The sequence below is a fragment of the Sparus aurata genome, chromosome 5 (assembly GCF_900880675.1).
Source record: "Sparus aurata chromosome 5, fSpaAur1.1, whole genome shotgun sequence".
NCBI lineage: Eukaryota > Metazoa > Chordata > Actinopteri > Spariformes > Sparidae > Sparus > Sparus aurata.
This window is the reverse complement of record NC_044191.1, coordinates 32,127,795-32,141,759: the sequence shown is the minus strand read 5'-3', so window position 1 is coordinate 32,141,759 and position 13,965 is coordinate 32,127,795. Positions and strand designations below refer to the sequence as shown.

The following is a 13,965-nucleotide window of genomic DNA, read 5'->3' as shown; positions in this document are numbered from 1 at the left end:
TTGCATCATGAAGCTGAAACTGCCACCTTGTTCACACTTCAGCAGCTTTCACGTCCCCCTCTCAAATCAGCTGTCAAAAATAAAAGAATAAAATGAGAAAGGAGGCATCAGCAGCCCTTAAATCGAGGATTTAGCGCATATTTAGAGACGTATCCAGAGATAAGTGCCCCTGGAGGGGCCGTGAAGTTTATATGTCCGCTCTCTACATGTGTTTCGGGATGAAAGGGGTTGCTTTTCTCTGTGCGCTGGTCTTGTGTGCCCTGCGCAGACAGGCTGTAATCAGTGGGGACTTAATTAGAGAGGACTCAGTGGGAGGCAGAGGAGTCTTGGGACTCGCCCCGCCAAGAACAGAAATACCCATGTCCCTAAAACATGAGAGCCGTGTACCAACTGCATCTCTGAGTCTGTCTCTGCACTGAGTTCAGAGCAGAAAAGTCACTTTTTAAAGAGGCTAACTTTGAATTAATGAAGACATAATGTGGTAAATTACACTTTTATTACACTTTCTGATGTGAGGACCGTCCTTTAATACAGTTCAGCGTCACTCCATGAATGAGAAAATGTAAATAATGATGATGAACAGGATCACCTCTACACGTCTGCTCCTCTCTGTGACACATCAGGACAAAAGTACAGTAAAATAAAAAGTCCAATCTCAAGTGGACGCCTCAGAGGTGGAGGAGGATGAGGAAAGAAGGAGGAGAGGCTGAAAATAGAGGGATGGATCATCCTCTCGCAGCGAGCCGAGGTTTCAGAGCTCGGTGGAAAAAAAAAAAGAAGAGGTCCAGTGGAGCCGAGCTGGGAGGGCGAACGCTTTGGAAACCCTCCTTCACTCTTACTTTCCTCTCATCACTCTGTTTCCTCTCCGTCTGCTGAAGGACGACAGCTTCCGTGAGTATACATCTTTATTTGTAAAGTAATAAAGTACAGATGAAGATTACGTTTGTGTCTCAGCAGTCCATGAACTGAATCTGACGACATGCTGAGAGAAGTTTAAAGTTTAATGATCCACTTGTTACGTGTCTTTATTGAAACTTTCCTCAGTGTTTGCTTCAACGAGCATTCTTCTTAAACACTGAACAGTAACGCAGCAACTGTGATAATCAAATTATATGATTACAGATAAGGATTACTCTCACTTCTGATATTTTAGGTAATCTAATTCTAACATTATCCGTCATTTATTATCCGTATAATGTCATTTTATTTATTGGATAATATCAGTGTTTGGCTGCTTTTATTAAGTGTAGATCTTGATAATGTTTAATGTGTGTATGCAGTGATGGAATGTAACTAAGTACATCTACTCGACTACTGTACCTAAGTGCAATTTGGGGGAACTTGTATTTTACTTGAATACTTTAAATCATTTTTTGTCACTTTATTCTTCCACTTCACAACATTTCTGAGGCAAGTTTTGAACCTTTGACTCCGAATATTTGATAACTTTAGTTACAAGTTACTTTTCAGATTACATGCTGCGTCAGAGCCAAAGACACGCATATCAAAATGAACATATTTTTATCTTTTATCCCATAAAAAACAAACACACTGATTCATTGAAATCTACTGATTGATTCTGATAATCGACGAGACAAGTCATCAGCACACACTTTACTTTCACTTGTTACTTTTAATAATCAAATAATAAAGTACATTTATTGGCAGAACATTACCTTGATACTACCTGATGCTTAAGTAAGTTTAACATGAGATTCTTTCAGTTTTACCAAAGTAAAATCTGAACGAGATATTTTAACTTTTACTAAAGTACTTAGTTACTTGAGTAACTTTACTCTGTCTGTACGTGTCTGTATGCTCTGTGATTCTCTGACCTCTGCCAGAAGTTCTGGTTGAAAACTTCTCACCTTTATTCTAATTTTATCAAGAAGACGCCAATATCAGACTGAATTCTGGGTAAATTCTTTGTAAAGAAGAAGAAACATGGTGTCTTGATTTTTGAATATTTAACACAACTTTACGAGAACATATCTGCGACTATCGCTGTCCTGAAAATCAGTGTCGAGGAAATTCATAGGAAAATATGTAGCCTGAGACATTAAAGGATAAGTTCACCCAAAAGTGATAATTCAGTTTGTATATACTTCACTCTATACTGATGGAAAGTGAGGGGAAGCTTTGTAGTCTGCAAAACATTTCCGGAGCTTCTCGGCGAGACAGCGTTGCAGCGTTCTCCTGAACAGCTGAAGGAGACGAGGACTTGTAAAAGAAGAAAACGTAAAAAATTACTAGGGAATAAAAAACATGAAATGGCTCCAGACCAATCATTCTGCGTCATTGAGTCTCTGGAAGCGCTGAGATACCAAAGTGTCTGGAGCTCATCCGTGTGTCAATAACATCTTTTCAAATCAATTTGGGATCTCAGGACTTAAGGTTTAAGCTGTAAAGGAGTTTATTTCCGTTGTTTTATTACAGTTTTTAAATCAAGTCTACTTCAGTTCTTGAGAATCCTGCGACACTGTTCTACTGTGAAGCTCCAGAAACGTTCTGTGGACTGCAGAGCATCACCTGACTTCTGGGTGTGAGGAGATAATGACTGAATTTTCATTTCTGGGTGAATTTCTCCTTGGAGGACTCGAGTGTCGTGAATGGATTAATTGCATGTGTGGTTTGGCCTTCAGCTGAAGGTAATGTATACCCTCCAGTAAATTACAGGAAAAAGTAATTATGGCTGTGCTGTCCTATAGCTGTACATCCAAGGATGAAGACCCAGCCTATCATCTGGTCCGGCAGAGCTCGTGCTGTATATAACGTTCGACCACACAGGGAGGGGAGGAGGAGGGGGGGTTTAACCCTGTACAGAACCAGAACAGGTCCACTCAGCTGGTCTTCACAGCTCCATACTGTCATTAAACAAGTGTGAAGACCTCAACAGGTTTTAAAACGGTAGCAGACGGAGCTTCATCTCACACCGAGGAGAGAATAATGGAGGAAAAGTAGCTCAGGAAGTTTATTCAGTCGGTGGTGCTGTCGGTTTCCCTGGAAGCAGAAATATCTCCATCGGGTCGGTGCTGCTGCTGAGCAGCTGCTGCCCAGTGTAAATATAGAGGCCTCGGCCACAGCTCTCCCACGCCTCTGTGCGCCCTCTAGAATAGAGCTTCCTCCGAGGCTTTGGTGTGGTTGATGGGTGGCCTCTCTTTACATTACAAAATTATAAGGCCCTCAGCGCCAAACTCGCCGTCTCCACCCCAAATAAGTAATGGCTACCCTGCTGCCTGCTAAAATAGATCTGGGACGAGATGAGGAACAGAAAACCTAGAAAAACCTGAGTCAAGATGGCAGCTGGAGTCACAGTTCAGATGGAGACGGCGCTTTGAAAACATTGTTTCACCTCCTCTGATCGTGTCCGCTGCAGAGGAGTAGCTTAGCTTAGCACAAAGACTGGAAACAGGGGGAACAGTTAGCCTGGCGCTGTGCAAAGTAAAATACACCAACCAGTCCCTCTGCAACTGGAGTCTTGTCGATCATGCCGCGGGGTGCTCAGTCACGCCAACGTCAGATAACTCCTCGTTCAGTTTAGGGTTTAAAGTGTTTTTTCATTAAACAAACCGGAGATGATGCTTTGAGCTTTAGAGGTAGCAGTAAATGTTTTTTTTTCTACCTTTGCACAAAGTCAAGCTGCTTTTTCTCTTCTTGTTTTGAGACTGTCGCTAAGCTAAGCTAAGCTAACCACCTTCAGGCTCTGTCTTCACAGTTAAGTTCATTTATCTGCTGATGGAAAGTTGGGTGATGTTTCGTAAGTCTGCAAAACATTTCTGGAGCTTCACAGCAAAACACTGTTGCAGCAGCGTTCTCCTGAACAACTGAAGTAGCTGAAGGGACATAAAATGGCTCCATACTGCTCGTCCAGTGTGATCCAAGTCTGCGGATCCAAAACTGACTTGAAGAGACGTTATTTACACCATCGGACGAGACGGTGCGCTAAACGCTTTCAGCTTCGTGGCTACAGTGAAGATGTCAGCCTCTAAAGGGGATTTCAGTTCTCCACCAGACTTAGATTACACTTTGAGTCATTATATATATTTTTTCCAGTTGATTTTTTGAAGCTTTCGTATAAGTCCCCGTCTACGTCAGGTGTTTGGCAGAATGCTGCGACACTGTTCTGCTGTGAAGCTCCAGAAATGTTGTGTGGACGACGAAACTTCCGCTGACTTTCCATCAACACGAAGGTGACGAGTTGGCGAATTTTCTGTTTTGGGTGAACTTGATCCTTTAATGCACAAATATGGGAGTGATCTCAAACTTTTTTTGTCTGGAGTGACTGTATGAGAGGTTCTCAACAGGATCAGATGTTTAATATTTCCCCTTTTGATCCTTATTTTAATAAACCTATCCTTGTTGTTGCAGGAACAGAGGAAGATGAAGTCCAGCTTTGTCCCTCTGGTGGCCTGCGTGGCTCTGCTCTCGCTGTGGTGGAGTGCGTCTCACGCTGCTCCCATGTTCTACAACATATCCATGGACGGCAGCGGTGACGCGGAGCTGGAGCTCCTTTTCCCCGTCTCCTTCTCCACCCGAGGACCTGTTGAGGTCAGCGGCGCCACAGGAGCTCCCTCTGCGCCCCCCACCCTCACCAACACCATCACCACCACCATGATCCGCCTGAAGGACTTCGTCCTGACCCGGGTGGTGGATTTCCTGCAGGAGCACCTTCTCATCATCATCGTGGTGACCTCTCTTCTCATCGTCATGGTCTTCATCATCTGCTGCGCCTCTGCCATGAGCCACAAGCGCAAGCTGGAGGCCTACAAACCGCCTCCCAACCCCGCCAAGAAGAACACGGCCGATAAGATACCCGGACGCAAGAATTCAGACGAGCTCCAGGAGAGGCCGTTCGCCGTCGACCACGTCAAGAGGGTCCAGATTCAGAGCATGCCCTCGCCCAAGAACCTGCGCATGCCCTCCAAGGCTCTGGTGGGCGAGAGGGGGAGGGAGCCCAGGTCGTCGCCTCGCCAGGAGGTCAGAAAGGTCAGGGCGGCAGAGGAGGTGGAGAAGAGGAGGGAGGAGCCCAAACACAAGGAGCAGCCCAAGTACAGGGAGGAGGTGCAGCAGAGCTCCGGGCCCAGCACCAGCTCCAGCACCAGCTCCGGCCCACCAGTCTGCACCTGCCACCTGAAGAAGGCCCACCATTAGAGAGGGCAGGGGAGGTGATGAAGACCAGATTAGACAGGCTGACTATGAGAAAGAAAAGCTGTAAATGCATCGTGATTCAAATCTGAAAATGTATCTGTGCGGCTCGAGCTGCTAAATGAGAAAACATCCGTTATGAAATCAGTTCAATCTAAACATTCCTATAAATATGAACCATCGCCTGACGTCTTATCTGAAGCAAACATGATAAACAGCAGGAGAGAAGATACGCGACTAGAAATCAAAAAACACTCGGTTGTGTTGCTGCGTTGAATAAAATGAAAATATAAGGCCTTTTACTCTGAATGCTGCAGCCTTTCAAAATAAAAGCAGCTTGTGTACTGTGAAGACCTCGGTCTGACAGTCTCACATCACTTGTAGCTCTTAGAGGGGAAAGTGGAGAAGAATAAACGGTAGCTTGTTTTTTCTTTTCATGCTTTCCCAAAATAGAAATGAGAAAAAATAGCGAGTGTTCCTGTGTTTTTCATACAGATCACTCCGTATGCCTGCCACGACAGAGGGATCCCTCCTCAGTATGTCCTGCTGTACAACGTGACATCGTTTTTTTTATTTTTAAACATCTTTGGCTAAACCTGCGGAAAAAAACAAACTCTTTGCTGCTGTAAATAAAGCAAAGTGAGGTGCCAGTAAACTTTGATTTGTTGGATAAGTAACAAAACGTTTTCTTAATATTTACATTTGTGTTTTTACTCACATTTTATTTGCATACTGTTATTTTTTTTTTGTTACGTTTTATTGAATTTTACTTCAAGAACCCTGATTCACAAAGCTTTATCCCAGCTAACCCGTCACGTTACAGGTGGGTGGTAATCACCAGGCAAAATATTGTAATTTCTTTTAAATTAACCCAACACAGCGATTACATCAACGTTTACTGAAAACTACCACAACAACATTTAACTGGAAGTTTCTTGAATTAATTTCCAGGAAACATCCAGCTGTTTCTGTTCCTGCTCATCGTCCAATTAACGTGAGTTGTTATTAAAAAGATAGGAAAGTTATTCCAAAGTTGAACTGATCTGCTTAAGCGGTTGACATCATCGCAAATGTAAACGGTTATAAAAATGTGCTTAAATTTACTGATCAGCAGAAGTTAAACAAAAAACAGTTGAAAGTTTCCTGGAAATGTTTCAACTAAATTACAGATATTTATCAGCTTCCTGCTGGAACGCATCAGAATGTACTCATTAAATAAAGTTGGGGGTAAGTTTCGGTACATTTTGAGGTAATTATTGTGATAATTTAGGGGCAATTTCAAAGAAATTACTTGGTAATTACAAACTTCTCACTGTGACATTTGTGCACCTGCAAAATGAAGAGTTATAAAATCCCCAAATGCATAATTAGCAACGATGTTATTTCCAGGGAGGGAAGCTAAAAACACAAATACAGTTTATTGACTATTATTGTCTACTTATTTATTTGGTTGATAATTCTGATCTGACTTCAAATAAAACATTAAATTAAAAAAAAATGCTTTTTTGGTATAAAAACTTTGTGAATTAAGGTTCGAGTGTCTCTTTAAATAAGTGATTCTTACGTATGAGATAAATTATGGGTTTTGTTTTCTAGTGTAATCATTTGTAATGACATAATAAAGAAGAGAACGGGGGAGATATAGTTGGTCTGTTTGGCTGCTTTAACTTTGACTCGCGATGCTGAAGGAGAAAAAAACTCACTCTCGTCTAAACCGGAGATACTGAACATGTAGTCTGCGGTTTGTAATTCACAGTAAGACAAGTTAATGTCTCGTCCTGTGACGGGCCGACAGGTGTGCTGGAGACAGAGCGGATCCTTAAGAGCAGCTGGAAAAAGGAAAAGATGATTATTAGCAGAAGAGATGAGACACAGAGATGAAGAGACGACTCTGATCTCATAAATGTGTGAGAGCAAAATCTTTCTGTCCCTCGAGGGAGAAGTTTACGTTCAGAGTGCAACGTTAGAGAAGTTCCAGCTGTTCAGCGTTGTGTAAACTCTTTCAGTCCGGCTTCTAACTTCAGTTAAATATCTGGTTCATCCGTCATACAAGTGTCAAATCTTTGTACCAGGTTTATTTACTCGGTCAGTAAGTCAGCGGAGGGTTTTCACAGACAGCTCAGTCATGGGCCTGAACTTTTCTTTTATTTATTTCTTCATGATAAATGTTGCAAATGTTTGTACCTGGTCTCCTGTCATTTTGCTAAAAGTGGCCCCACAGACAGACCAAGTTGAGTCTCCCTGATGTGTGATGTTCAGTTCGTTTCCATTTGTCGTGTTTTAAAATCCTCTCTTTCCTTGTCTAAACCTCAGACTGTTGTCCTCAGATGTTTTCCAAGACAGATCCTTTTTCTTCTGTAAGTGACAGTTTCAATGTTTACAAAATGACCGTGTTGAAATAAAAATTGTCGATAACGACGATGTTTTATGTCGTTCCTGGAAAAGAAAAAAAAAAAAGGAACAGTGCAGACTGTGGTGATGAAAGTCAAAGTGCAGCCCTGAGGAAGCCTAAGATTAGAAAAAGACGCAGAGGGGTTTTTTTTTTTTTTTTTAAAAAGGAGGATGCTCGCTACGTGCACATTATGCTCAGCTCTGGAATCTGTAATTTTAAAGCTGCATCCACTCGAGAATCACGGGTAACTATTTTTAAAGTAATTACCCAAATGTCATACGAGTGATATCTGCTCTTTGAACACATCTTCTAACTCCACATTTCAGGCCTTAAATGTCCACAAGCAATATTCTTTTTTTAAAGATTGGCTTCGGCGAGGCAGCTGGCACCGTCTCGCCCAAACACAGGCCTGCAGAAGGCATCAGAGCCTGGAGGTGTGGCGACAGCAGCTTTTGTCCCTCACTGGCTACCGTACAAGATTGTTTAAATATTTCAGCAGCGGTAAACCAGATCCATACAGAGCCCCCTTCGCTCCAAAACACGAGCTTGTGTGTGTCGTCCAGGAAAAAGAAAATCTTGGCGACACTGATTTGCTCCAGCGAATCGCACCAAAGAGTCAAAAATAACTTTTAGTGGAGGGTGTTTTAAAGGAGGCAGAGATGAAACACTGCCCTCCTGTGAACGCAACAAGAATTGATTTATCAGTTATGTATTAATTTTTTCACGTCACACCTTCCCACCGTGATGCAAACACTCTCTGACTGCATGCTGTTACAAATGTGTGTTACGGCGGCTGAAGCAACTTTTGTATGTAGAATAATCTGAATCAAAAGTGTCAGAGTGTCACAGATCAGACATCAGAGATGACAGCAGCAGCAGCAGCAGCTTTAAAAAGCGAGAGTAACCCTGCGTTGGCTGAAACGCGAGCCCTGACAGAGCCTCGCTCCAGGGTCAGATTCCCTCCTCTTTTGTCGACGAGGTGCTAAATAATTCGAGAAAATACAACCCCTCCACTTTCACCCTTCCCACCAGGTGATGAGGAGACACAGGACCACCGGCGCTCTCTGTCCTGTTTGATAGATTCAGTGTGTGTTTGGCTTTTAGTCACCTGACCTCAGATAAGGAAAAAAATCTGAGAAACCTGATATATTTCCTTCATTTCTTCACTCAGTGTATTTCTTGCTGAACTTCTTACTCTGTATACTTTGCTATACCATCTGCCACTGGCAAACAACGAGTCCTCTCGATCAATTTGATCAGTGAAGAGGATCCAGAAAAAGGTAACACGGCACCTTAAGGCCGTCGTTAAACTTTGATGAGCATCTGCCTGAATTCACAGCAGCAGTTTGCATCTTTGGATCAGTGAAGGAGCGAGGAGTGACGAGACGGCACATCTCACCGACTGGAGCAGATAAGACAGGAAGAGGAAGATGGTAAGCGTCTTTATCTGCATCTTTATTCATCTGATTAAATAAATCATTCTTTATAGGGGCGTGGAAGTTGTTAATGACGGGTTTATAATTGGTTAAAAGTCATTAAGTGATGACAGAAGCTCCCTTTAAGGCAGGTGAAGAGTGGAGTCTTGTTTCTCACTTTCTAATAAGCTGTTAACTCACATGCTGCTCACTGTAAATAGAGATTCAGCTGCAATTATAAATGTCAATATCAGTGATCCATCATACCAGGAAAAAAGAAATCCCTTCAGGAAGTTGTGACTGCAACAATTAACACAAATTCAACCCATCAGTGTGAATTCTGCAGGACAATTGTGTCCAATAACTGAAACCTTTCTGCAAATTTGACCGTCACCAAACTCACGTCCTTGTTTCTGGTTCTGACAAGACAAGAATGTGTCACATTTACCAACAGAAATTGCTGCTTAGGATCCATTAGGACACATTTGGACCCGATCCTGTGAGAAATAACTGACGTGTGGTCTCTCGTCCTCGCAGTGAGCCATGCTGTGGTGCAGATGTGGTGTCCTACTGGTTCTCTGCGTCTGTCCTCTCGCCTCCCTCATAATGTCGCCCTGTCCGTCTGGCTGCTGCTGTCCCCGCCCAGGGTTCCTGGTTTTGTGCGAGTCCCTGGGTCTCCGCTCACTTCCTCGCTCCGTCCCCCTCAGCACCTCTGCGCTATCTGTGGCCAGAAACGAGCTCTGTAACGTGGACCACCTGCTCCGGCCCTTCTCCGGCCTGCAGGAGCTGAGCCTCAGCCACAACCTGCTGCCTCGCTTCCCTCGCGGCCTGCCTCCCAGCCTGGAGTCCCTGCTGCTGCAAGAAAACCGCATCACTTACATCACCACCGGAGCCCTGCGGCAGCTGGGGAACCTCACTCGCCTCGACCTGGAGGACAACCGCATCCGTGCCATCCAACCCGGGGCGCTCCAGGGTCTGAACAAGCTGCAGGTCCTGACACTGAAGGGGAACAAGCTTACAAGCCTCCCTCTGAATCTCCCTCCATCACTGACACATTTAGACCTCTCAGCCAACTGCATCTCTGTCCTGGACCTGCCCTCGCTGTCTGCCCTGGTCAACCTGCAGGTCCTGAAGATCAACAGCAACTGCCTGCGTTCAGTCCCGGAGAGCGCCTTCGACGGCCTGCCGCGTCTCAGATCTGTGGACCTCACCAACAACCTGTGGGTGTGCGAGTGTGACATTCTGTATCTTTACCGCTGGCTGCTGAGCGGCAGGCTGAGGATGGCCACAGACCTGGTGTGCAGCGAGCCGGTCCACCTGGCTCACCGTCTGCTTTTGAACCTGTCCGTCGTGGCGATCTGCCCTCACGTCCTGAAGCCCAATGAGAGGACGCACCAGCTGACAGAGGCGCCGACAGTGACACCAAACTCTTGGTCACAGGATGCAGCTGTTGAAGTGCTCTCCAAAGCTGCTCCTGAGCCGCGTGTATTATCTGAACACTACTCTTTAGAAACCCTGACCTATGAGGAGTGTCTGTCCCTGAATAAGACCCAAACAGTCAGCCCACCTGCTCTGAAAACCACCATTTCTCCTCCTGATGGGAGCCAGAAATGCAGAGACAACATCACAGGTCATTACCCGCAGTTTGATGCGACCTCAGCTGAAGGGACGCGATCTGTACTCTCCACAAACAGAGAGGCAGCCCGGCCCACTCCCGACCCGCGACCGCACACACAAGACTCCGCAGTGGTCGTCTCCCTGCTCGCCGTGTTGTGCGTGTTAGTGGCTCTCCTGATGCTGGTGGTGCTGGTTGTACTGAAAAAAGTGCTTCTGGGCCAACAGAGGGTGGCTCCGCTAAACGTAGGATCTGGTGGATGACATCAGCACAGACACTGAAAAGTGTTTTTTTTAATCATTTAATTCACAATAATAAGTCTCATACAACTTTTTCTGTGTTATTTTTGTATGTGTACTTAAGCTGTTCACCTGAAACCTGCGAGAGGGAGCTGTGATTTTATACAATCAAGCCAAATAAAGCCAAAATGCCACAAAATATACAAAGCAAAAACAAACCGCGGCTTATTGTTTGACTCATGATGCATCCTGTTTGTGTTTTGTATGAAAAAGAAAAAAGAAACACTGCAAATCCTTTTTTTAAATTAAACATCTGTCTTAAAATATTCATCATGACTTGCCGACTCCAACATCAGCATCGATTAAGACGCGATTTCTGATCATCTGATGAAAACAAACACTGTTATCCCCTGGCACTTGAACAACATGGGAGTCTTGGCTTGAATTCAAGGAAGCGGTCCCACAACCCTTTTACATGGAGCTTTTTAAAAAGGTGTACAACTCCCAGAAGGGTGAAAGATCTGATGTAGTGTTATGGCAAGAGAGCTTCCAAACAACATATTAATTGGTGGCTTGGACACGTTCCTCCTTCTTCTCCTGTTGTTTAAGTCTGTAGTCTGACAGCGCTGCTTTTATGGCATCTTCTGCGAGCACTGAGAGAAAAAGAGCGAGGAGGTTTTAGAAACACTTCGAGCACGAGAAACAAAAACAGATAGCAAGAATTATCCAGCAAGGTGACAAATTATAGGAAAAACCTGAAGGAATGTGTTGAGAGACGTCAAACTGAATAGTTGACAGGTGGTTTATACCAACACCTTGCTGAGGTTTTTCTCTTAAATGTCGTCCATCTTTATGTTTATTAAGTGTTCAGTTTTATGAGGACACAGTGAACTGCATCTTTACTTACTGGAGCAATGAAGCTTGACTGGAGGAAGGCAGAGCTCTTTGGCGATGTCTGTGTTCTTGATCTTAAGAGCTTCATCAACCTACAGGACAACAGCAGATAATCAGATCCTCAACACACACAAAAAGCAGGATTTGTAAAGCAGTTGTTCTATTTTTGCTTTTAATCTGTTTTATACCAACTCACCGACTTCCCCTTCACCCACTCTGTTGCTAAGGAACTGGATGCGATGGCTGATCCGCAGCCAAATGTCTTGAATCTTGCATCAACAATCTTGCCAGATTCGTCCACCTGGATCTGGATAAAGTCAAACACAAAGTTGTACAACAGGAAGTTAGAAAACTCACACCAGCAGTAATCTTTTTTTTAAGTTTTAACATTATCATTGAATCAAAAATAAAAATCCCGCAAGGAATACGATTAGTAACATGAAAAACATGTTGGGTTACTTTCAGATCATTTGACATTTATGGATGTAAAACTCACAGTATGAATAAGAAGATTAAAAAAAAAATACAAGGCGTTTGTCCAGATTGTTAAATAACAATAATATTAATCTATTCTAAAAATTGATTAGTCTGTCATACTCAACCAAAAACATGTTCAACATCACCCATTAAGAATTTGTGATATCAGGTTTGATGATGTTGAGTATTTTCTGAGTGTTTGCTAAAAGAAGTTGCAGCTCAAAGTGTCATGTGTCTAAAAGATCTGTTATCCTCTGTGTTAATCATTGACTCCTCATTACACACAGTACGGCCTTGAAACAACCTTAGAAAACAAGCAGGAACAGCATAAAATACTGTATAATATTGTCATGCAGGTACTGGGATACAAACATGTATCTGAAGGTTTTTACATGTTAAATTGTGTTTACAAATCTTGGGGAGTAATTGCAAAATACGAAAAAAGTGTAAAGCTGCATATAATTTGATAAACCCCCTCCAGTGATGTTTCTCAGTGGCTAAGTTGCATTGTGGGTAGTGTAGGCTATGATAATAATCTGATTTGGCACCTTAACGTGCACTTTAGTAATGCGATAATGGGAAAACTGAGTTTGATTCAGTCGATACGTTGGATTTCTTTCCAAGTACATGACGTAAAACTGTCTCCGCTGGTCGAGGCTGTCCTCATGTGGGATTTGAACATCATCTAATTTCTTTTATTGTGTTTATACACGTGCAGATGTAAGAGAAGGACAAAAACCGGATTAACAGTATAAATGCGCCAAAGAAAACTGAATAGTGGGCATGCATATCTTATTATGCTGTTTACATGACTACTTGAATAACCTGGTAACTCCATAAATCAGATAATGCTCAAAACCATGCGCCTACATTACCCACAATGCAAGCCACTAAATGACATCACTGCAGGTTATATAGCTGATCACACGCGGCTTCCTCTGGAGCCACAAACAGTTTTATAATACTTTTTTCCCCCTATATATAAATAGTTCTCTCCAAGACATGTAAACAAATTGGTGAAGTTACCCTTTAAGAAGATCAGTTTATACAAGGATGTTACTTTGGACCCTTTTAACAGAGAAGTATTACTTATGTTAGACTTCATGTTTTTATTTCTCTCAATTTCTCTTGACCTTCTTACCTGAAGCTTCATTACGTCACCGCAGGCTGGTGCACCCACCAAACCAGTCCCCACATTCTTGGAGTTTTTGTCCAGAGAGCCCACATTTCTTGGGTTTTCATAATGGTCCACCACCTTGAGGAGAGTCACAAACAGAAGATTATCATTCTTATTTTTTTATTTTGAGTTTTGATGTGTTAAAAGGGTCGGACAGAGCTGTTGTCGTTAGCTCCACCAACAGTTAACCTACGTTAGCTAATGTCAGTCATCACACGTAGCTTAGCTAACTTTCAGTAAAACTCAGTTGACGCGCGGTTTTATTAATTAAAAACATTAAAACACATCAGTAACTCACCTTCTCGTGATATGAACACAGCACATTCAGCTGTGGGCTGAATAACCTCCTGCTAAACAACAACAGCGAGGACGCGGAGTTTCGTAAAGCAACAGCCGCCATGTTTGGATCCCGACGATGAGCGGAAGTCAACGAGTGAGCACGAGCGTGAAGAAGACCGCTTTCTGTTGGTAAACAAGTGAAGAAGGAGGGGTTCACCGAAAAAGCAGCCCCTACTAGCGGCTAGCAGCGGTTGTTACACGGTGGGGGGCCTCCTCCTCCTCCACCTCCTCCACCACTCAGTGTAGTGTCAGGCTCCACCTCTCACGAGGAG

General features: G+C 43.5%; 2 protein-coding genes across 2 annotated transcripts; one reads left to right on the top strand and one right to left on the bottom strand.

The window, feature by feature from the left end:
- Nucleotides 1-712: 712 nt before the first annotated feature.
- Nucleotides 713-5,276, top strand: tmem119a (transmembrane protein 119a). Its single transcript, XM_030415852.1, has 2 exons — nt 713-891; nt 4,369-5,276. Exon 2 carries the CDS (start codon nt 4,381-4,383, stop codon nt 5,149-5,151), a length of 771 nt encoding a protein of 256 aa, XP_030271712.1. The 5' UTR covers nt 713-891; nt 4,369-4,380; the 3' UTR covers nt 5,152-5,276.
- A 5,578-nt stretch (nt 5,277-10,854) lies between these two features.
- iscua (iron-sulfur cluster assembly enzyme a) lies at nt 10,855-13,957 on the bottom strand. Its single transcript, XM_030417191.1, has 5 exons — nt 13,653-13,957; nt 13,319-13,432; nt 11,897-12,007; nt 11,714-11,792; nt 10,855-11,459 (listed from the first exon to the last, which is right to left on the bottom strand). Exons 1-5 carry the CDS (start codon nt 13,752-13,754, stop codon nt 11,368-11,370), a joined length of 498 nt encoding a protein of 165 aa, XP_030273051.1. The 5' UTR covers nt 13,755-13,957; the 3' UTR covers nt 10,855-11,367.
- Nucleotides 13,958-13,965: the final 8 nt, after the last annotated feature.

What these genes read in the sequence shown, in the direction of transcription:
- tmem119a (XM_030415852.1), top strand. Translation starts at nt 4,381, where the DNA reads ATGAAGTCCAGCTTTGTCCCTCTGGTGGCCTGCGTGGCTCTGCTCTCG.
- iscua (XM_030417191.1), bottom strand. Translation starts at nt 13,754, where the DNA reads ATGGCGGCTGTTGCTTTACGAAACTCCGCGTCCTCGCTGTTGTTGTTT. An exon ending in GTGACGTAATGAAGCTTCAG is followed by an intron (nt 12,008 to 13,318) that starts GTAAGAAGGTCA and finishes GACTTTATCCAG; the next exon opens with ATCCAGGTGGACGAATCTGG. An exon ending in AGTCAAGCTTCATTGCTCCA is followed by an intron (nt 11,460 to 11,713) that starts GTAAGTAAAGAT and finishes TTTTTCTCTCAG; the next exon opens with TGCTCGCAGAAGATGCCATA.